Raw genomic sequence first — 25,445 nt, forward strand, 5'->3', positions numbered from 1 at the left:
ACTTTGTACGTCGCTTTCGTGACGGTCTGACTGTAAAAAGTTGTAAATTCGCTGGTAATCGGCGACCCCTGTCGAATCTTTTCGTTCCAGCCGTAGGTGAGTAAATCTCCGGGAAGACTCGGGGCGCGATTAAATATTTTTAGATAGCGAAATTAAGTGGCGTTACGTAACGGGCAGCAAAGGGACGTACGAGAGGTAAAATTAAAAGTCGAGAGCCCCCGGAGTAGAAATATACGACTCTGCCCGCTAAATCCACTTAATTCCTGCTACTCCAATAAGTGTCACGGGGAGCGTATCCGAGCCCGGAGGGTGAAAAGACACGCTCGCTTTTGTCCACGGAGAAATTTCTTTGTCGATATCGGGGAGCCATTGGACCGAGCCAGATTAATAGCCGTGCTCTCCTCGATCTCGAGAACGGGGCAAAGGGATGAGCCGATTCGACTCACGTAATGCTCGTTACGCGTCGGCCGATATTAACGAGCGCCGAGGAAAACGGAACTTTCGTGCCTTCCAAAACGTGAATCGGAAGCGGACGTACCGTGCCGTGCCGTGCCGTACACCGTACCGTATCGAGAATAGTCGGGTCTCGCGATCCCCCCGTTTCGCCTTTCTCGAGCTCTGGGACCCACCCACCCGTTGGCCACCTCCGCGATCCGAGAAATCGATCGTTATCCGCAACCGTCGCGACGCGAGGCGACTGTATTGCCAATTTTCCTACACTCGGGGGCGTCTCACGTTTCTCGCGGCGGACCGTAAACTCGTACCCCGGCGTCGTGCCCTCCCGCCAAATCGATCACTTTACGCGCACCCGGTCAGGAATTTCGATGAAATTCAAACGCCTCGTGGACCGCCAGAAATTAGGCCGGGCTTACGTCATAATCCCGGCGACAGAAACGCGAAACGACGGGCAAATTTTCGAAAATTTTATTACGAATTCTTGCACAAGCTTTCACGAACGTGTTTCGAGGAAAATTTTAATAATTTCACGGTGAATTCTTTCACGTAGAACACCATCGAACACCACGGCTTCTACAACCCTTATAATCGTTCGTTCATTCACGTGGTTCGATCGATGTTTTTAACCATTCAGTTTGCATCCCCTTGCAATTAGTCAGTCTCATACTCCAGTATCGTTCAATTTTGTATTTCTGTATGTAACTATCTTCTATACTTGTATCTCTTTTTGTATTAATGGGTATTTAATCACGTGAATAAATAAATTCCTGCTTGAGGTAAAAAGAGGGGGCACTTCGAGAAATATTGTATTTAAAATATCTAGGTTTTTTGTGTTCGGTTCACGAGCCACGATCGATGTCGTTTCGAAGAGACGAACGGTGAATTTCCATATCAGAAAATTTTTATTAAGACAATTCTTCACCCCAGTGAACAAATAATGTCAGAATCAGGCTCCGCGACCCAGAAAGCTTCTAAAACCGTTCCAATCATAATGAAAAACCTATAAATAACGGCACTTTTAATTTAGTTTGCGTGTTTACGGATCCGGACCACATCATTCTTCTGGCTCGAGTATAGTAAGTATGTGAACACGGCGCAGTGGTGGCCAGCTACTTAAGACCGCTTTATACTTTCCGAAACAAACCTGACTGACATTTCATAAATTGAATTTTTCGCATATTAAACTCACGAATAACGCTCGTTGGTAATTATGCAACGCGCTGCTAACCGGTACTTTCGACTTATAAATTTTAAACACCTTTAACAATTTATTGTAACGCGTCACTGTGACCGGGACACTAAGGCCGACTGGTTATTTACCAATGCAAAGCATTTTTGTCGGGCCTTGATGGTCCGATGAGTTCAGGAATACGAAAACCACGGATCATACATATGGATCGAGGAAAAATATATTAACCCTTTGTCTTCTGTTAACCCCTTGCCATACAATGTCGTGTCTGACTCGTTACTAGTTCTTAATATCAAGTTTTACAATTATGAGGCCACTCGTCAAGTCTTATAAATCAACAGATTTTTCTATTTACGAGGTATTCGTAAAACAAATCTATCGTTTTTCGTGGTCATTCCTCGTAACAGTATACGGTTGAAAAATTATATTAAATCGTAAGTCAAGGGGCGCCTTTGGCCAATACGCGTGGTTTGGCGGTGGGGCGTGACTGGCCTAACTCAAACTTTCGCTACGGATCCGTGACAGTGTAAACATCACCGCCTGACAGGAAAGTACTCGTCAGAAGGCTTCGAGACATCTGGGAAGGGACAGGCAGCTCCAAAACCCAGCTAATCAAGGCCACCGCCCGCCATCTTCTTCTTGGTGAGAGTAAAACCAATTTTATTTCTTTACGATTCGACCAGTACCATCCTACGATTTAATCGTTCTGTCTTGAACGGAGGTACACGCAAAATAAATCGGAAACCAAGCGATAAATTCAGCCTCGTGGTTCTTTTCACCTTCTCGAATAAGGTTACAGTCGTAGCAGCAAATAATTGATAATTGTTCGTTGATAACCGATGAACTTTCAATATTTAACGTTTTTACGATATTTAATTAGTGCTAGGAAGAGGGATGAATATTTTCAGGTCCTAACGATCATCCCTTACTGAGACGAACACTGTGATACAAGCAATTCGAGTTCGTCATATCGTTCGTCTCTGTATGTCTTATATTTGGTTTGATAAATTTCTAATTTGTTCGTTAAGCGTGACAGAGTTTATTATTTCCTGACATCAACAATGAGAAATAAACTTTTCTCTATTATTCAGTAACGCGAGTATGTCTATACCGAATAAGTAACTATCCAAAACAGAATATGTTGATTTCATCGTACAATCAACAATTGGAAATAAATTTTTCTTCATTATTTACTGACAGGAATATGTCTAAGTAACCAAAACAGGTGGCCTCTTAAAAGTAGAACATGTTGATTAGGGGTTGGTTTCGGAGGAACGTCGAGCGTTAATCGAGTGTCGCGGACTGTATTTCGATACCGTCGAAATTCTTGACCTGGAGGTACAAAATTGATCGATTTGGCGTGGAGTGGCCCGTACGCATTAGGCAACTCCACCCCTGCCACCCTTTACAGCGTTTCCGTTTCTTCGTTTTCATTTTAGCGGGGGGGTCGCGCGCATTACCGCGCGTGCAAATGCGGTCGACTCGGCCGGAACGAGCGAGCGGTAGTTGGACTTTACGTTTATCGCGATTCGGAACGCTCCAATATTCGAATAGTTTGTGGTTTATCGCCGCGTCGGCGTACGTACGCCTCGCGTTTCACGCTCCCACGCCTTTCAAGTTTCGACCTTCGCGCTCGACGCGCTCGAAATCGTCGCAGACGACCGCCAGAAACGCGAATTCATCGTACGCGGTAACGGGTCGTTTCACACCCTGGACGCCTTTACGATCGCGGAGCCAATTTCTCGATTCACCTCGTCCACTGACCGCTGGGGGGGACGCACGGTCTGCAAAAACGCCCGGAACGCGTACAAATCGAATTTTTTCGAGCAACGAAAACAGTTTACACGAGTTCCAATACCATTTATACAGTTGCCTGGGGATTGAAATGTTTTCGAAACTATTGGTTGCATCGCGAAAGCCTCGAATAAAGCTTGGGGGGTCATTCGAAGGTCACGTTTCTTCTTTAAACGGAGTTACATGTTTTTTAATAGAACGTAAATGTATAGATGCCAAACACCCTGTATATAATTTGATTTTAATATAATTTCTGTTCGATCAGACAATATCCTCGCATTTATAATTCAGCAATGTCGATTTAATAATACCATATCCAAAACATTTATTTACCAACGAAACGGTTAATTAGATACTGAATTTGGCGTCGTATTCGTAACCAGCGACCACGGGTACTCTAATATACTAATTTTCACAGCAACAGAGAGTCACGTTTTCATATTTTGTGGCGTCGTTACGACTCCATGGCGTTCCCGGCGTCGAACGCGTAAACGACATTCGCGATTTTCCGTGTGTCGCGCGACCGCCGACTTCGCTGCAGCCCGAAAATCGTTCCCGAAAATAATTTCCTGGCGAGTTTCTACGGTTTACGATTTTACGATCGCTCGATGCCGCTCGAAACGGCGAAAATCTCGTTTACAAGAGTAGTTTCCCGTAGGTGGATCGTATATATTCGCCGGGACGATGGTAATTGCGCGCGTTTCAGCGCATCCCGTAATGCACAAAGAAGTCTATATACGCTGGATATTAAAGTCGGATGCGGGGAAAAGGAACCCGACCCGGTCTCTTTCTCTTTACTTTTACCAGCCGACCCCGCAAATGGAATTTTTCTCGGTTCTCCGCGAGCTTTATGGGATTTCAGGACGCGAGTACCGTTGATATTCGGCTGCGATTCTTTAATCGCCGGGAAGCAACTTCTGGCGTCCACCTGAGCGTGTTTATGGGGAATAAGAGATCGTGGGAGCAAAACAACAATGGTTGCCTCTGTTTTGCAAACGAGAGATAGTAGAGTCTTTTGGTGTATACAAATTTTGAGAAAGTGAATTTTCGTATTTAGATTTAATAACGAAATAAAAAAGATGAAGATAAATGAGAGAGTAAACTAGGAATAATAGGAATTTGTATACGTACAGAAAAAAAAAATGTAAAAAATTTGGTACTGAATTTTCTTTGTCCAACGCATTGTTGCGGAGAAAATCGATTTTGAAAATTGTTGGAATACGCGCACGACTATCAATGGAATATCGGGAGCCTGAAAATTCGGAAAATTTTGAAAAATTGCACTCTATTAGTGTTGCTCGGCCGTAGCATAAAGCTATTATTCCATAATTTCATAGTTCTCCTGAATAAAGTAAAAATAGTTTATATCTCGCACAATCTGATACACGCATTTGAAATTTACGGACAAATGTATTTTTAGATGAATGTTAATCGTTATTATCGTCTGAAGGTAACCCAATTTTACCTATTGGATAATTTAGTAACGTGTAGTTAGATTTTAAGATTCGAATAATTTAAAGAACATCGATCGGATATCGAGTATTTTTGACAGCCTGCTTGACGTCAGAATATTTCGTTCTGCTTAAGCATCTGTTAGCTTTCTAGTCCAAAATTAACCAGCATGAATATTTTTGTCTGCTATGTCCAAATTCCCGTAGTTTTAATCAATATTCGCATAAACGTTATTTTGCTCTCCATATTTTTAGTCTCCATATTTTAGATTTAAATTTCAAAATTGAAAAAAATTTGTAAAAAGTCCTTAACACTCTCTGGTTCTGTTAAATTAAACATTTTATACGAAAAAATTTCCCACACGAATTTCATTTCATAATATTTTTAAGAGTGTTTTTAAAAATGATATAAACTATTGGTACGATCGTTCGTGCTATAAAAATCAACAAAAATATAATTAAAAGTCTCGACTTTTTAACCATTTATACAATTATTACTATTACTCTTCCTTTCGGTCCATTCAGATTTTCTTGGAACAATATTTCATGGAAAATGGTACTTACTTTACCTCCAATCTTGATTGTTTACCTACAGATTGTTTAATCTGTAAGTTCGATTCAACAATATCTATGAAAAGATCGTACAGATTATTTTGTCCGCTTTAAATATTTCATCGCGAAAATCGTTTAACTTGATTTTCGTTTGTCTCTGCCAATCGAGATTAGTAATAAAACTAGCTATTGCCCCGCGGCCTCGTCCGCGTTGAAGTCTCTGCCAACAATTTTTTTTTTTAGTTTTTATTTTTCGATCGTGTCTGTGTAATGAAAATTGCTATACGCCAAAAAAAGTTTTTAAATTTAATATCCAACAAAGTATGTCGTACATTTCATAGTCGATATCCGCGACAACCCCTTTCAAATTCCATCAGTTTTCCCCCCAACGTGGCAACAAACACACAGACGCAATAAAGTTTCATTTATAATTGTTTATAGCTCGTTCCCGTTGACAATTAGCCCCGATATACAGAGTATAACAGGTTTACGTTTCATCCCTCATAGGGGGTGGTAGAGGAGCTCGAACGACGCCTCAAAATTAACCCTTTGTGATATAAAATAATTCATTAAGAGGATTTCGTGGAACACACGTTTCTATAAATTGCGAAAGTTACTTAACGTTGCACGAAATGTACAACAATTTCTTGCCATCCAACCCAACAGATAGAAAGATTAGAAGCATTTGGGTATGGTATAAAAAAGGAATAAGGTTCCTGGAAGATCCCCAGCCTCGATACGCTAAGGGTTAGTTCCACTTTTGATTGCGTCTTTTAAAAGCAAAACTCTCCGATGGACATCGGAGGGGGGTCGTGCTGTTCAACGGAGCCCCTCCAAAAAGGAGGAAGGGGATGTTTGCAGAGTGGCGAAGACGGACCATAAAGTTGGAAGGAAGATGAGGAAAGTCGTTGTTCGCGCGAAACCGCGGCAATGCAGAGATCTGATACCGAAGTCGGAACAAGGTTGCGCGACGTTGCGGGACACAAGAGGGCTTTCGACTCACGTCAACTTGAACGCCCTCGACGCGATAGCTGTGCTTCGTAGGTTCCCCTCTAGGCACGTATCTGTAGAATTCCTCGTGATCCTTGTACCACGTGATGGAGTAAAGCTTGTCCGTTTCTAGGTCGTATCTGAAACAGGAGAGCAAACGGTGCGCGGCTTATTACATTTGCGATACGCGCGTGTACGTTTTCGCGGAGACGCGTCGCGCAACCGACCCCCCCTCGGTCTCGCGGGCGGATATTCCACGGAAATATCGCGCGAAATTACCGCCATTTATTTTCAGTGGCCCCCGTTGGACACCGATTCTGCCCTCGGTCGGATAAATATAACGATTCGGGCGACGATTCTTAAAACGAGCCTCGTGATTCGTAAGTTGAACGCTTACATCCCACCCAGAACCAAACTTGACTCGTATGTTGAACATTACGCTCCACCAAAGCCAGCTGTGATTCCATAAAATCTGTATTTTCCCCAATTTCTTTGCACAAACGAAAAATATTTTCGACCGAGAACAACCAACGTATCGCGGCAATTAAATTCGATATTAATTATCGAGTAATATTCGCGTGCTCTGTTTCGATCTCCACGGGAATCTAGTTTATAGAAAAGTACAGAGCGTTGAAGTTAAACCGTATCTTGCGCTTTGTCTTTGAGGTAATTGAATTTGAAAGTTTGTCGGGTAACCCGTGCGATTGAATACGATTTCGCCGGGTCACGTCTGACCATTACTCACCGTTTCTACTTATATTGGCGTCCAGGTCGAATTCTAACGCACGCGTGCCAGATAAATTTTCAAACTCGATTTTCTTTCAAACGAAGCATCCGACGAAAGAGCTTTACCGTCACCTCGCGTGGAATCGCCTTCCATTGTGCCACGAATAACGGGAACACGATGTTTGTAAAAATTCAGTGCACTTTCAGCGTCGGGACTTTGACGGAAACGTACATTCCCGATTCAACAGTAAGAATATTTCGGTGCTTTTAACTTTTGTTCGTGGATATCGCTACGAGAGAACGAGAATGGATTATGGTCTAATCATGCTCTGTTGTCGCGGAGAGATACTGGTAAAGAATGTGGCGACGGTAAACAAGATTTTAAAACGGCAAAAGAGAGACCCGGATCGGTTAAAAAGGGAAACGAGAGACGGGGAAAAAATACTACCCATCGCGACGAAGCTGTTTTAATCAGAAATAGCAAAATAAACCGCGGGGAACCTAGTTTCGACTCGCAGGGAAATTTAACCGTGGCTGGAGTAATTTATACATGACTCGACGGTACATAAAAGGCTCATAGAATATGGAAGAAAGGTTGTTCCACCAGACGAGGCAACTTCTAACTGATCGGACGAAGAAACAAAGACTGCTGTGGGCTAAAAAGTATGTCGGTTAGATTGTACAAGATTGGAGAAAAGTGATTCCACGACGAAACCCATTTTTTCATGGCAGAGGTCCATTTTTGCGATTCACTGTTGGTACGTGAATATAGAATAAGGTACAAGCGATATAATAAAAAAGACTTGGAACAAATAACCTTCCAATCTTTTCGAATCACGATTAAATACTCAAAGACTCTCGATCAAAGTATATTTTATTATAAGGTCGATTTCTCCTTCCTTCTAAATAATGTCTCTTATTTGTTGAACATTCCCAACGATCGCCTAACCTAAACCCAGACCCTTGGTAATACTAGTAGAACACCATTTATCCGAAATCCATTTATCGGAACTAATGTTGTCACGGTACCCGGTTTACCGAACATGTTGCTTAGCTCCTATTAAGTGTACAAACCAATAAACAGTAGTAGGGAGGATAATCCATGGGCTCTTATTAAACTATCTTGTTCTCTGACCAACTCGAATAAATGGATACCTACTCTATTAAGATAGAATGTTCAAATAAGCTAATAATTCGTGTTTCAAGTTTTCGTTGAGTCGTTTTTGACCCGTCTTTATATTTATCGTGTTTTCATTTCAATACAGAACTAACATCCGTGGATCATAGCTGGTTTGCATACTTATTTCAACCAATCTTTTGGCACCTTCGTGGTTTAGAGGATCCCATGACATTAGTTTTGTCAAGTCCGTTGCAAGATACGATTCACACCATTTCTAATTTTTCGGATGGCTTCGTGTAGATTATTACGATAATAGAGCTGATAAATTCGAAAGTCATTTGCATACAGCACGTGCTTACAGTATAATACAGTGGAGGATAGGTCATTTATATAAATGGGGAATAACAGAGGACCCGGGAATATTTCCCCAAGGTAAACCTAATTTAATAGGATGTCAGGAGGATCCGATGCCACTTACGCTGTCTAATAACAATTATAGAACTATGCGTGAAACCAGTTAATAACAGTGTTTGAGCGTCCCAAACTAATCAGTCAGCTTTACAAATAGCTGTGACGAATCAAAGAATACTACTCCTACCAGTTACTTGTCGCGAATTGTTTTTCTGGCATCATCAGTGATCTTAGAAAGAGTTGTTTCGGTAGAATGATATAAATTCAATTTATCAACGAAATAGGTGAACAATCTTCTCGAATAATTTTTATATGATACATAGAATCTTCAATCTGGCTATCTTGCATTACGAACTAAAAATAGTTTTCAATTTTTAGAATCAAATGCATTATATATTACGTAAAATTATAAGTATACATAATAAAAAAGTGGAGAATGATGTTTTATTTATATTTTATTATGCGAACTATTGTTAGACCAGTTTGTCAGTTTTAGTACTACGTTAACTGGGAACTTCAACTTTTCACAAATAGAATTCCAACAAAATATTGCCAGACGGTCATTATATCATTTTTATTCGAGTCAATATTTAGCGAAAAAAGTTTCAGCCTTGGTGTTATAACGCGAGTGCATTGTTTTGTTTGACAAATTTGAAGGCGTACCATCGTGCCCAGTCCCGGCTCCCACCAGCCAGACTGTCGTTTCATTGATCGTCAGCATCAATGTGATGGAAAATAAAGGAAAAAAATGATAAATGAAATCGTTGGTGAAATCGTACATCAAATTGACATTTTTTTTATTAAAACTTCATTTTCAAATAAATGCCAATGGTTCGTCAACTACGCGTAAACTCGATTATTCTGTGGACTATATATAGTTTGCATTTACAAAAATTACCAATGGTACAGCTTGTTATAGTTTTTATAAAACGTTAATGATAGAAAAGTTGTAGCACCCAGCAACTTTTACGCTGATGAATTAAAATTCTCGAGGAGAAACTATTTTTATTTCATTGTTCATCCCTTATAATTAATAAACAAAATCCGAACATCGATATAAGCGCCCCAGTGACTGTCACATAGTGGTGCGAGATTATAAGTGCACCCATACTCGGCGAATATTCAACATCGATTTATTTCCAACGAAGCTTCGTACGGAAAAACGTCGCTCTAGGTTTTCGAATTATTTTTTCCTACATACTGACCCATTTTTGTGTCACACTATCAGTCCGGAGACACCGTGTGTACGTGCAAGAAATATTAGCCGGGAATAACACGCGCAGCGTTCATTCGCGAGCCGCGAACAATAGTTTATTATTAGAATTATTTGCTGAAATATTTGCTCGCATAATTCGGCGATAGAATCCGTGTGCTCGTACCGAGGTAAATAGAACTTAGGTTTGAACAAAGGGAAATTTCTGTCCCCTCTTTCGCGAGCGTTTATGTTAATTTGCTCAAGGAATTGTGGTCTCGCTATATGACCATTCAGCGCTTTGTGCGGAAGAGTAGGGTCACAAACTGAGGTTCTCTCCTCCAGGGTGTTAATTCTAATGACAGGGATTCATTAAAGGGAAGCTCGCATTAAAATTTCGATTTTTAATTCAAATCAAGACGAAGCTTATTTTTTCCAATCAAGCCAAGTATTTCGTTATCCAAGTAGCTTGAATACTTGATCGAACTTGAGAGAATGCAATCTGATCAAGTTTGGTTGAACAATCAAGCTTGTCTGAACAATCAAGTTCGCCTCAACAATCAAGTTTGCTTGGTCAATCAAGTTTGGTTGAACAATCAAGCTTGTCTGAACAATCAAGTTCGCCTCAACAATCAAATTTGTCTGAACAATCAAGTTTGCCTGAGCAATCAAGTTTGTCTGAACAATCAAGTTCACTTGAACAGTCAAGTTTACTTCATCAATCAAATACTTGATTCGATTTAAAGAATCTAAGGTTCGACTCAAATTATATTTTCTATTTTATTTAGATTGTGTCGATAGGGTCACTACGATCCAGTTTGCTTCTGTATCTTATTGATCGGAATAAAAGGAGAGATTTCGCTAATCTCTGGGGTACATTTATAGGAATTCACCTAAGCAGTCCAGGACATTGAGTGTGGTTCTACGTTGCGACGCTTGGAGTATCGAGGCTTATGCCAATAATCTCCTGATCCGTAGATCACGAACATTGTTTCTACCCCACGGTTCTATCGCTACCAGGAGGTTATTGGATTCGGGATATCTAGTCTCCTCTTCGTTACTCGTGTCATAAAAGGAATGGATATTTCGAAGAGCCGCTTGACCCAAGTGTAATGTTTGCAAGGATGTCTTCTCTCGGATCTTTCTTATCGACAGAGTCTATTAATCTTGTCTAGTCCAAAAAATTAGATTCAATTCTATGTCGACGTATTCTTCGAACTATCCACAAATAATAGGAGTTTATTGTTCAGTGATAAGGTAGAAATGGCATTAATAAATAGGGTGAACGTAGAGTTAGGGCAGCCCAGGCATAGCTCGGATTTTACGTGAAATATGGGCATTAAAGGTGACAATTTAATTGCTTTTACCTAAGTACCTAGTCATTTCCACGTGTTTCCGTTAATTCCAGTTTCAAATGTAGCTTTCTTAAAATCAATGAAAATTATATCTACCTGGTTTTGCTAGTTTTTAACACACCTATTATAAAATTATCGAACAAATGCAGACTGAATTAGACGTGGAAAATTTGGCAGTGAATGTGTTAAATTCTTGACAGTAATTTGGTGCCCAATATGAAATTCACCCACAGTTTCTTACTCTCGTTTTCCAAGCAGATTTGTGTATCAGGACTCGATGGAAAACAACCAGGCCAGCAGAGGGACTTGTTGAGAATTAGCCACAGTGGCCGAGCGATTACTATGGAACCTCGATTAATGCAGGAAATCAGGGTTGAAAATTCCTGCAATAATCGAGGTAACTAATCCAATTAGTAGTAGCCCTATACAGCCTATTCCCACTACTACCCCTAACCTTGCTCGTTGCTTGGCGACCATCCCCTCCACTTGTCGACAATATGCAATGAACGAGGCTCTCACCCTATAATTGAGGTTCTATTGTATGCAGAGTGTTTCATAACATATGGCGTCTGCTTCAGGGATAGAAAGTGACACATAAAACGAAAGAAGTCAATGTATACGTGTGCTCCAATTTGAACACGAACGATAGTCATTTTTGTGCTACGATAACCGTATGGCTACTCAAAATGGTCCAAATTTATACAGCTAAAGTATCACCAAATGGTTCTTTCCATCTATCGCGTTGATTGCCACATGACTTTTCACTATGGAGCCAACAAAATTAATTCACAAGAATTTTAACGAGGCTGTTAAGTTCTACGATAAATTGTGGGGCACACTAGTTTCCGATTGTTTAAAAACGAAGTACCGTTTACGTGGACAATTCGAGGGATCTGGTCTGACAGCCAACGAATCGTAGTGAATCACCATTATAGCGCACGAATACGAATGGGAGTAACTGCATGCATTTCAACACTGGTAGTGAATCCGGAATAAACAACTGTTTTTAAGTGCCTTCTCTCCCTCTTCCCAAAAAAAAAAAAAAAAAATTCCAGCAGATTTGAATCCGGGGATCGAGCAGTCAGGACAATAGGTCCTGCAGGACCTATCCATCAGTTAAAAAATCGTTCGTTCAAATACTGTTTGAACGTGAACAGCCATGCATAAATCTCGCGTGACGTATGTATATTGACGGTCATTGTAGTTTTCGCGGGGGTCGAATCGCGAAGTGGGTGTTTCTTATGAAACACCTTGTACACGCATACTCAATGAAAATAAGCGCGATATTTATGGCGGAGATTCGCGTGGAGCTCTCATGGACGTGGCTTAATCTGAACAAACCGGACACGGGGCGTCAGGTACTCCGAGGGTCTCGCAAGCAAATATTTTCCTGCGCGTGGGTGTGCATTTTGGGGTCGAAGGGCATCGTGGCGAAAAGGATGGACACCATCATCCGCAAATATGAGGTATTTGCATGGAAAAGAGTGACGAGATATGACCTTTGGGGAGCACCGGTGGCCATTGCGATACAGTACATTGCATTTTGGGTGACATTAAAGAAACTATTTCCAAGTTCGTCCAATAGAATGTATAAAACTTATATACATAAATCTATTCTATTTGCTCTCAGTTTTTCGAGACAGTGAATTTTTAGTGGCGGAATCCTCGAGAACGCGTAGATTCCCAGGTATGGCGTTTAACGCAATTGCTATGATGTCCTGCACGAAGGAGCGGAATGGACTGTCGCGTGACAATCCTCCAATGAAGGAAACTACCGTACAATTACGGTAATTGATCAACATCCGCGATCGAAGTGTACCGACGCGGCTGCGAGTTTGATCAATTTGCTAATCGAGTCCTCTCTTCGTTCGTCGGTCTTGCGAAAGGGAACCAAAGAGCCCCGGAGGATTCTCGTTTGCGTTCGTTCGTCAAAAGCCGGAAATCTTTTGCCCCCGATAATCCTGATTCGGGGAAACCGGAGGAACACGGCCTCGATTCTCCTGAACGGATCATTCGTGAACTCTGGATCCAGGAATTTAGCGATATTTTGCCAAGAAATGAACTCCCTGACGTCGATGTTAAACAGTGAGATCAAGTGACTCTTGAACAACTGGACTCAAAAATTAAATCCTCGTGAAACAACACTGGAGATTATAAAACAGATCTAAGTGAATTAAAGAGAATTGTAAATTAATTCTCATCTAATAAAAAAGGAAAATGCTCAAAAATTGTACAAACCATAAATATCGAGGTTGAAAATATTTCATTGCGAATGAATTCACCAAATTGAGTACCACTGTAAATGAATATAAATACAGAACTTAAAAGATTCTGACTAACGTCCAATCTACGCGTACCAACAAGAAAGCTGGATCGCTGGATCGCTGAGGGTACGAATTTTATTTAAGAAAAAAATAACGATATGTTGTAAATCCTAAATCCATTGATCTCTACATACTGGACGCGGCAGAGGCCTGCAATTAGAGTTTGCATTGAAACCAGGTTGCTTGCAAGCTTTCAAACAAGTCAAACCGACGGAGGCTTGAGTTCAGCTTGGGTTGGCTTGGAAACCAGTTCGACTTGTTTGGCTCGACGGCTTGAACGGCACGGTCGGTTTGAATTGGCTTGTTTGGCTTGAAACGGCTTCAATGGACTGGGACCGTCCAAGAAACCTTGATCGGAACTGCATTTTGAACGGCGCTTTGTTCGGCTCGTTGCTCAAAAACGTCTCGTTCGCGCTGGTTTGGATTTTTCAAGGCGCAAACATAATTCTCAGAAGACATTGATGTTTGAACGCGCGTATAGATGCTTTACCGATTGAAAATTGAATATACTTTTGCTTATCTAATTATTCGTGTTCGTTTGTTTTTTTTTGTACGATAAAGGAAGAGTGAGGGAAGAGAAAATAATTAAAGGTATAGAACGGGGGAATGAGAAACGAGAATAATGAAAGAAAATAAAATAACGAAGTTGTAGGCGAGAGAAATAAAATAAACAGAATTAAACGAAGTTCAGAGACAAAAGTTACAAAAAGAAACCAGGTTTATCAAAGAGTTGTCAAAGCTCGGGGATGAAAGCGGTGGCAGCGCGCTCGAAAGAGTCGAAGGTTGGTAAGAAGCAAATTGTGGGGCGCGGGAGGGGGAGGATTGAGTTATAGTAGTAAGCGGAGCATGTAAGAGAGAGAACCGTGATATTTGGATGCGTGATAAATGGACAAAGATGAAAAAGAATTGATCGATGAACGTGGTTTGTAAGAAGAAGATCGAGTAAATAAGAAGGCGTCGCTGCAGGGTGGATTTTATGTATCAGATAACAAAAACGAAGTACGTATCTTTGTCTCTGAATTTTGTGTCAGCCGTATACCAGGATAAATAAGGTGTTTACATAAAACTTTTAATTAGACAAGGCGAACGAGTGTTGAAACTCATTAACGAATATGTCTAAGTCTTCTAAGAGCTACACTTCTAACTTCTCCTTCTCTCCTTCTAATTTTAGCGACCTTTGTTTCGCTCTGGAAAACACCAAACTCATTTACACGAGCTACCAAATCGTTTTATCTTTAATTAAGAAGAGACGACAAACTGAAATCGATTTTTTTTCAAATACCTTTCCACGATATACGTTTTGTGGAATCGTGCATTCAAGGGCTAAACGTTGGCCGTCAGCTGTTATTTATCAGTTAGATTTTCTGCTCGTTAGGAAATGCATATTTCTTCTGTGCATATTCCTAAATATTTCATGTTGCATGAATACGGATTGTATGCCTAATTAGAACTGCGTTTATTGGGAACGAAGAACGAAATGCTCACGAAAAACGAATCGGTCGAATTGGTGTTAACATAAAACATACAAGAATCGATTATTCCTAATCAATGCTCGATACTGTTCCTATACCTAACCTCAAAATAAACATATACGAAATATACAAATAAAACATACAAGTATACAACAGTGATAATATAAGTTTCTATAGACTGTACAGAAGAAGTAAACGGTAGAATTAGGGATAGACTGAAAAATTATAATATTTCTAGTTTTTATATCACAATTTTTTTGAAACGCTGTGGATAACGCGTGAAAATATCGACGCTTTAATTTTTCCAACGACATAAAAGAATTTATCGAACGTTATACCGGGGCAAAAATTACTAATTTAAACAAGGTAATAATAAAAAAAAAAGCAACTCGATTGTCTCTGCGATCGAATCGTCGATAAAATGGTGGCGCGCAACAGGCTATTCCGGTTTGCAGAGAACCGAGGCCGCGTTTTGTAACTCGGCTAAGCGACGCGACAATTAATATTCCCAAAGTAATTAAAGGAGCAGGGTTATGTTCGTGGTTCGCCCAGCATGCTTGGAATCGCGGCGTCGCGTCGAGCTTCTCGGAGTCTTTAGCTATTTATCCAAGTATTTATCCGTTATAATTTGCAAAATTCGTTGGAATTCATGAAAATTTGAAAGCTCTTAATTTCAATAATTTCAAATAAAAAACACATTTCTGTGAGAACACTGACGATTGTTGAAAATACCTCGAACTTACAGTTCCATAGTCCCACCTGTTGAAAAGATACGAAGCAAAGATGAAACTTTTTTATTTTTGTTCTTTTTCCATTGAAACTTTTATCGATGTACTGGTAACAGTTTTCTGATTAAAATAAGACCAAACATGATATACTTTGTTTCTAACCTGCCTCCAATAGAGTATAAAATCGTGTTAAATACGATGAAATACGCACTCGTGAAATACGATACAGGTTATATCGTGTTTGGTCTTGTTTTAATCAGAAAAAACCTGACAAATATATCAACGAAGGTTCAATTAATATAAAATAAATAAGTTTCACATTGTGTTATTCCCTTTTTTACAAGATATAAACGTCATAGATGGGCTTGTGCTTTTCCGGGATGTGGAAATTAACTATGCTTTCATAACAGCGAGACTTCGATCGCGTATTTCTCGCAGTTATCCAGTATCTGCTGCAACAGGAAGTAAAAATAAGTCCGCGAGAGAACCATAGCGACAAACGGCGTTCTACAACCCGATCCGCCCAACGGAAGGTTAAGTTTCATCCGCGGCATAGATGGGACGATCGATTCCCTTCGATGGTACGTTTCTCTGTAGTCGTGCAAGCCCCGTTCCCCTGTGTAATCGTCTTTCTGAATCTTCCGCCCCGGTCCTTGCGCCTCCCGTTTCAACTCGTTAAATTACGTTTGAGTAGACTTCCTCAATCGTGCTGCGCGAGGCTTTAAAGGTATTGTCGAGACGTCGCGAAACGTTCCTGTTCGAGGTGACCTGCGCCGATAAAGGTGTTAGATAAATCCAAAAACCAACATTTCCTTCCCGATAATAGAAATCTGTGTCCACGATGACACGTAGTGCATCATCCCTGGGGGGGGGGGGGGGAAATCCCGAGGAAAACAACTGACTAACCGCTCGCCAAAGGTACGTTACGCAACTTTAACCCGGGGGGGATGAAATCGCTCACGAGGAACGCTGATTTAGTATGACCAATTTACGCCAATTTTCTTTACTTCTCGGCTGGTTTCTCTCGTAAAGTATAAAATATTGTACTATCTAAATACGACAATGTGTTTGGGTTGGTTTGATAAATCATCGAGTGAAGTAAAATACTTGGCCTTTGTTATTTATCGTACTTTTCTTGCTTGCTCAAAAACTTCGTTTATTATGCGTAAATTTTATTCTTGACGAGAAACAGCTTTTTATCGGGACTAACCTGATATTATTTCACAATTATTATAAAACATGGTTGATAAGAGTCACGATATTCATGTCGTTTTTACCCATTTCCAGGAAGCATGGAAATTGCTGGTAATTAATTAAGTGTCCTGAGCTTTTAGTTTCTTTTCACAAAATTCGTTCTCTTTATTAATGTTCCATGTGATCTAAAATATTTTTCTACGATTAAAATAACAGATGGCACTTTAATCGTATAAGATAACTTAAATAGACATATATCGTACAATCTCGACAGTCTGACACATATGAGGGATTAAACTGTCAGATTACAGAGATTGCCGGATTACTGGAGCTAATGGAAATTAAATGTGTCACATAATTAGAAAAATTACGCTCCTCCGATTGTACGATGTTATTATTGACGAAGGGTGTACACAAATCGCTTTTAGTATTTAAAAATAATAGACAGTACTTAATTTTATGAATTTCTCGAGAGATTACTGTACAAGATACGATAGAAATTGTTACTGTTTACTAGAAATAAGCAATATGATATGAGAGACTCATGTAAATTGGTAAAACGAGAATATTTGTCGACGACCACGAGAATTGTCAGATATTTGACAATTCTTTTTACAGCATAAGGGCTCGATGAAACTTTTCGCCACTCTCCACATATATTCTTTAACATTTCAAATATTTTTTTTCATTACGTTTTATCGACTTTACCATTTTACATGAGTCCCCCCTTCCCCTTTAATAAATTTTCAATAAATTGGCAACTTCTATTTTGTCAAAGGAAAGTCCAAGTTTCCAATTAAACAGGAACCGTATCTTGATGGCCAATCGACAATTTCATTTCTCGAAATAAATTTATGATATAGTCTCCCAACCAAGTAAAACATAAATAACAGAAAGTATACAACACAAATTCCTCCGGTTCTACTGCATCCAAAGCAGTGCAAGAGTTTCCAGAGGCCAAAATAAGACGAAAATTAAGTGTATCAATTTGTTGATGGAGGCTTCGTTAAAAAGTTATTAACAATTAAATTCGAAAATTTCAAATCGTTCTGGAAAAATTATTTTCGGTTGCGGGTGTCAATTGCAATCATTTTTGGTGAATAGACATACCCCCGAAATCCTACTCCTTTTCGAGAAAAAAAATTCGAAAAAGTGTGAAATTATTCGACAAAATTAAAAAATTTCAAATCGTTCTAAAAAAATTATTTTTAGTTGCAGGGGTCAATTGCAAGCAATTTTGGTCAATAGACATACCCCCGAAATCTCACTCAGTTTCGAGAAAAAAATTCATTACAGAAAATTTCATGTCTGACCATAGCGTCGATATGTTTCACTGAAATTTCATGCGAATCTTTAAAACGTCATAACTTTTGAACGGATTGGACGATTTTAATGTTTAAAAAAGCAAATTACGCGTATTTTGACGGAGAATATGTACAAATCGTAAAAATATTGGAAAAGTTGGTCCTTGACCCCGCAAAATGAGAAATACCACATAAAAATGGTCCAATTTTCAAACAGCCATAACTCCTACAATAGTAAATATATTTAAATGAAACTTTTTTCTAAAGTAGAGCTCATGGGTACCTACAGAAAAGTATTAGACAACTTTTCTGTAGGGCGTTAAACAATATTATTAAAAATCAGAAACGAATTTTTAAGAAAAATCGACAGGGGGTAGGTGCTTAATTTTTTCGGCGAAAAAAAAAAATTTCAAATCGTTCTAAAAAAATTATTTTTAGCTAGAGGTTTCAAGAACAATCATTTTTGGTCGTTACACATACCCCTGAAATCCTACTCAGTTTCGAGAAAAAAATTCCGCACCGAAAATATAATTTCTGGCCAGAAATGTCTGCCTGAATTTTCATGCGAATCTTTAAAACGTCATAACTTCTGAACGGATTGGACGATTTTAATGTTTAAAAAAGCAAACTACGCGTATTTTGATGGACAATATGTACAAATCATAAAAATATTGGAAAAGTTGGTCCTTGACTCCGCAAAATGAGAAAAACCACATAAAAATGGTCCAATTTTCAAACAGTCATTACTCCTACAATTGTGAATATATTTCAATGAAACTGTATTCTGAAGTAGAGCTCATGGGTACCTACAAAAAAGTATTAGACAACTTTTCTGTAGGGCGTCAAACAAAATTACTAAAAATGAAAAAGGAATTCTTAAGAAAAATCGATAGGCGGTAGGGGCCTAAATTTTTCGGCGAAAAAAAAAATTTCAAATCGTTCTAAAAAAATTATTTTTAGCTAAGGGGGTTAATTACAATCATTTTCGGTTAATAGACATACCCCCGAAATCCTACCCACTTTCGAGAAAAAAATTCGAGGTGTGAAATTTTTCGACAAAATTAAAAAATTTCAAATCGTTCTGAAAAAATTATTTTCGATTGTGGGGGTCAATTACAATAATTTTTGGTGAATAGACCTACCCCCGAAATCCCATTCATTTTCGAAAAAAAAATTCAGTACGGTCGGAACTTTAAACGTTAATAACTTTTTAACGTAGCCTCCATCAACAAATTAGTATTTTTGATTTTCGTCTTATTTTGACCTCAGGAATCTCTCATTAAAATTTTTCCCAGGGTTGGCCAAACACCCTGTATAACCGATCAAAATTTTCTCTGCTATTTAGTCGGAGATATAAGATGCCTTCTATTTAAATGCATCGTCAATAACCAATATGGCGGGCACGACAATTGAAATTTCCGTCGTCCCCGTTGGAAAACCCTCCATAAGCGATTTTTCTATAACGAGCAATTTGCGATGAAACGTATCGTTCTGTTCGGCTTATTCCACTCGACGAGGGCATTTTCTTTCGGTAAAAGCCGTGCACCCTTGCCCGGGGTAAGGCGAAGGGTTAGACGGGGGTGCACGACGGCGGGGTTTCTTTGATATTAGGCGGCAGTCGAACGTCGGGACGGCACCGTTTCGTACCAAAGTGACGAGAGATCGTTCCACGGCGTAGGTATAAATTGCAAATTAGTTTACCGTTCTCGGCGAACTCCGGCTCGTTGGTTTATCCGGGCGCGTCTCTGCCCTCCACCCCGTGTCCCGTTTCGTCGCGCGTCCCGTCTCCGCGGCGCTTCTCTAATTTCACCATGGAAATTCCAAGCGAATTTTACGCCGACGGAAATCGACCGGATTCGTTCGAGCGCGAGTAACGCGCTACGTTCCCCGTTCAACCGGGGGTATCTTCGCCTCGAAGGCGAAGTCCGACCGACGGAGCGGCGTCTCAAAAGCGACATTCTTCGCTCGCGATCGCGCAATGTTCATCCGTACTTCTCCGTTGCTCGTAACTTTTCTCGCCAACAGTCGCGCACCTGGTTGCAGATTCTACAGGGGTATTCTTCTCGCTGGAAACTCGCGCCAATGGTAGACAAGACAGCTCGAGGAGGAAGACGGAGAGCACGCTCGACGGATTCTCACGCCATCGGAGGGTGTGTCTGGTTACGCCGTTCGGCGAGCAGACCTCTCGCCGTCTCGAACAATGTAACTTCGACTCGCGATCGTTTCGACGAGGAGGGGGGGGGCGAGCGGAGACAGAGATACGAGTCGAAACGAAACATTTTCGTGACGTTTACCGCGGCGAGAAACGGGAGACACGGATCGAGTAGGTGGGTACGCGACGAAAGAGAGAAAATTGCGAGGGTCTATCGAAGGAAAAGCTGGAAAATCCGCCGCAAGGGGGAAAGAAAATGGAAAGACGGCAAAGGGGAGAGAATATGGGAGAGGTGGGAGACGGAGAGGGGGTGTTCCCGCAGGACACGACCCAGCAAATGAGCCGGAGGATGCAAATCAATCCCACGACGCGGCCCTCCAAATTGTGCACCTACGCTCGAATGCGGCAATCCCTTTTCCAGTAGCTGCAGCTGGGAACTAGGGAGCCACGGCAATGGCAGTGGTACCACTACCGACGCTGAGACAACCCCCCCGCCGATACAACCCTCCCCCACAGCCGAGCACGTCGATGCAACGACGCGACGATGCGACTACGACGCGACGCAATGGTGCAACGATCCTGGAACCAACCGAACATCCGGCCAAACCGCGGCCATCGTCGACGTACCACAACCCCAAAATATTTACGAAAAACTGCAGCGTTTTATTTACTCGTTTATTCACGAGAAAAATAAAAATAAATATTGCAATAGGGAGACGGGGTAAAAGCCATGTGAAATTTGAAAATGTTGAAAATTGCAGTTTAGAAATTGAAGATATTTCAGTAAAAAAAAAAGAAAGACAAAATTGATTATGGTACTGTGTGTCCTTCGTGTTTGTATACAATTCTTGATAACTCTTTGTTGTAAGTCGACCTTATTGACAATTCATTTGTACGAGTTGTTATGGATTATTCTCTCGGGAGAAGCACTTTATATTCATTAATTTCCTGCGCACCGCAAGAAATAATGAACAAGTATTCAAACCAGGAAATAGCGGAGGCGCGTTTCATGTATGGGTTTACTGGATATAATTCAACCGCGGCAAGACGTCTGTATGCAAATCGATTTCTCCAATAAACGTCTGCCATGTAAGGGAACGTTTCAGAGAATGCGCGAATGCCTTTCGAACACAGATTCGTTCGAAAAAAAACGAGAGACGACGGTAGACTAATCGGTATAGGAACTGTGTTAATCTCGAACAGAGAATACTGAATCTCGTTGAAGAAAATCGAAGCGATGTAGTACGTCGAACAAGTGATAATACGAAGAGTTTTACAAGCTTTGTCCATAGTTCGTACAGGCATTTAACGAAGATAATTTTCCTCCGTGAGCTACCTATTGTACCTGATTTATCCGCCATATTATTAACAATATTCAAGTTTAACATAACAAAATTCAGTTTAAACGCATTAACAGGAACAATTGGCAGTAATTGAATTTTTTTCTTACTTCAAATTAAACTTTAAAAATTTCAGGCAGCATTTTTATATTAAGATACATGTGCACACATTGAGCTAATCATATTTTAACTTTCATCAGATGCTAGCTAGGCTTCGATTTCAACGTTCCGAGGCCCTGATCAAATACAAAAAACTGAGATATTGAAAAACTTTTGACATGGATTTTTAGCTTATATATCAAGGTATACAGGGTGTTCGACCACCCCTGAGAAAAATTTTAATGGTAGATTCTAGAGACCAAAATAAGACGAAAATCAAGAATAGCAATTTGTTGATTGAGGCTCCGTTAAAAAGTTATTAACGTTTAAAGCTACGTCTGTAGAATGGTGCGGCGCAGTGGTTCTCACTCAGAATGAGAAATTCTACTTACTGATGTATTAAGACCTTTACAGTTTCCTGAGTGAGAACCACTATCACGAGAAATCACTCAGCATAAGAAATTCTACTTACTGACGTATCAAGAGCTTTGCAATTTTCTGAGTGAGAACCACTATCACGCGCCGTCTCGCAAACGGAACTTTGAACGTTAATAACTTTTCAACGAAGCCTCAATCAACAAATTGCTATTCTTGATTTTCGTCTTATTTTGGTCTCTAGAATCTCTCATTAAAATTTTTCCCGTGTCCAATGTACACAACGCTATTTCGTACTAAAAAAGCTGCATTTTGGGGAGATTTTTCGGCGAAACGGACCACCGAAAGCGAGAGATCGGTCCGGTTAGGCGGACACAGAGCGTTAGGCAGCCAGTGCGCGGCAGATGGAAAGGTGTGAGACGTTAAGGGAGCAAACGCGACCCTGATCGAAGCGTGCCAAAGGAGGCGAGGGCCTCTTCTTTCCGTAGGATACCTCGAGATATCGCGAAAATGCGCACACTCCAATTTGCCGGCGCTTCACGCGCTCTTCGGCATCTCGTTTACGACGTTACGTGGAAAGCATACTGCCGCTTTGAGCGTACGGTACTCGGAAATGGAAAGAACGGTTCCGAGTTACTTTGCCCGTTGCATCGATGGATCCATGACACACGATCGCGTTCCAATGGCCGCGGCTCCATCAGCGAGAAAAGCAAACGGGTGGCTGTTCCGTTCAAGGTACAGAATAAAATTTCGATCGAGATCTTTATCAATATATTTCCTACCAAGAAACACCTTTCAACATCAAATTTTAGGGGGTCGTCTTCTTTGGGATTTTTTTTCTTTCTTCGAATCGGTAGATCGTATCGTTCTAATTTTCTGGTACATATATTTGGCAATGTTTTCACGAGTACAGGGTAATTTTTTCTTGCAAAACTAACGATTGTTGGAGGAACTACACATCCTCGATATTTTAAATATTTTACTTAAAATAATGCAATTAGTAATGTAATTTTTTTTAGTTTTATATAGTACTTTACACTCTCAGTTATCGGTGACCGTCGTGGCACTCATCTGACGAACTCAATCTCAGCTGAAGCTCAGAATTTTATTGCATCTTTATATAAACTGGGTTAACAGATATAAAATGAGATGTTACTAAATGCCAAAATACTCGGAGAAAATTAATCTCACGATTTTATTACATAACATTGGCAGTTTAATTGCCGTGCATTCGATCTACCACCGAAGGGCTATTTTCTCTTGTAATTTAATATTTACTGAAAATATTTCTCACGTAGCTAATTTTGTTAGTCGGTTCGATTCGTATCACGCGCATCCCAAGGCTGTTGCACGGTAACACAGAAACTGCTATATAACGTTTTTATCCCACTACACCTGGCATGTCGACCATTTTTGGTCCCCGTATAACGAAATATATCAGGCTCCAGCACAACCGTTTATGATTCATCAAGCACCAAATGGAAATGTCGACGTCTCGACAAGAATACGATCCGATCCTCTCGAGCAAAATTATTAATAACTATAGAGCGACGCGTCCACCTTTGCTGATTTTCTTCATGTCACCTGTAAAATTAGAACCGTCGAGGATGAGCACTTTTTAATATTTTTTTTACGAAGAAGATGCATTCGTCGATAAATATAAAAATGCTGAAAGAGTTAACATCGATAGTATTCGAGGGAAAAAATTCAGAAATAAACACCAATTATTTAATGCTTTAGGCTGGAAGAGCCTCTTAACTCGTTGACTGCCGTGTCATCCGGATATGCGTGACACGTAAAATCCAGAGGGGCCGCGTCGCCCGAATGCAGTTGACGCTCATATTTTATCATGTCACGAATGATATTAGCCCGTATTCCAGCCGGAGTGCGAGAGGGCTAATAAAATGATGAAAATTACGAAAATAATTACGAAAACAGTAAATATGATTTATCGAAAATACTTGGACGCATCGACTGCCGCGTCACTTATTTCTCTGTGACAGATTCACTTATCGAGTTTCGAGTAAATTTCACAAGTACGTATGAAAATGTCGAATTAAACTAACGAAGTATTACGTGAATAATCGAATAGAATTACTCAACTTTTGAAAACAGTTGAGGAAGACGAATCATTCCTTATCGATACGCGACAACTCTAAAATTTATCAACGGAGGTCTTGCGTTAAATAAAAATATAAATGTACTATTCCCTTTTTAACAAGTTTATATTTTACAAGGGAAATTCTTTTCTGTTCTTTGGTCCTTTCTTTGCATTTCATCTCCTTTTCGTGCGTAAATATTATGCACCTGAAGAGGATCCCAAGTGGACAGAAACGTCGTTTAAATAATTAAACGTAAGATCTTCGTCATTACACTTTGTCGTCGTTAGTATACTAAATTCATTTTAACGACGTTCGTATTCACGAAGAATTTTAATTTACAAAAATTTCAATTTTTAAATCGCCCCACGTAAAGTTATTTTACATTTGGGAGATTAAGAGCTCGTACTCGATGCATACATTGTCGTTCGTTCTAATAAAGGACAAACGTGTAATCATTACGCGTTATGTTTACGTTTGTAGTCGATGCTTCCGAACGCGAGACTCCATAGCTTACATTAGAAGAGATTATGATTAGATTACCAAGCATTGAGCACACATGGGGGTAATATTAGCCGATGCAGTCAATCCTTTCATTAAATTATCCGTGCACAGCATCCAGAAAATTGGTGGTTTAGTCGAGACTCAAGAGCGGATTTAACCTGACAGCCAACGTGTTAATTAAGAGCGAAATGTTACGAATAGCATGTTTTAATACACTGTTTTTTTCTTCTGACAACTCGTAAACTCACACCAGTACGATCGCAGACCACGTCTCTAAGAAATATTATTCTGTACAAGGTATGTCGGTAGTATAACTTGAAAATAGGTGAATCCATATAGAAGAAAAATAAGCTGTAAATGCAGAGTGACGTTTGTCCCAAAAAGCTTTATTTTCGAACAAATTTAATATCCAATATTTATCGTGCACTTGCTTATGTTATCGATTACGATGTTTCCTCCGCGTTTATATGTATAAACGTTATTAAAAGCGAGAAGTTTCACGAAATGTTTTAATTATTTGCGAATACGGACAGAAACTAATAACCTTGTTTTGTTCATAATACAGAGTCCCATATGCGAAGGTAACGTGAAATTGGATTCCATATCCACTTTAATTCG

At 40.0% G+C, this 25,445-nt stretch overlaps 1 protein-coding gene across 4 annotated transcripts in view; it reads right to left on the bottom strand.

Annotated features, from left to right (window-relative positions):
* LOC143343852 (uncharacterized) overlaps window positions 1-25,445 on the bottom strand; it is a 156,428-nt gene that overhangs the window by 68,466 nt on the left and 62,517 nt on the right. For all 4 annotated transcript variants that reach the window (XR_013080022.1, XM_076769160.1, XM_076769159.1 and 1 more), the window contains exon 4: window positions 6,446-6,572. Coding sequence is in view for 3 of the 4 variants with exons in the window: in XM_076769160.1 (XP_076625275.1) it covers window positions 6,446-6,572 (127 nt within the window). In the remaining variant the exon portion in view is untranslated. The remainder of the gene's footprint in view (window positions 1-6,445; window positions 6,573-25,445) is intronic.

Source organism: Colletes latitarsis, chromosome 7 (assembly GCF_051014445.1).
Source record: "Colletes latitarsis isolate SP2378_abdomen chromosome 7, iyColLati1, whole genome shotgun sequence".
NCBI classification, from domain to species: domain Eukaryota; kingdom Metazoa; phylum Arthropoda; class Insecta; order Hymenoptera; family Colletidae; genus Colletes; species Colletes latitarsis.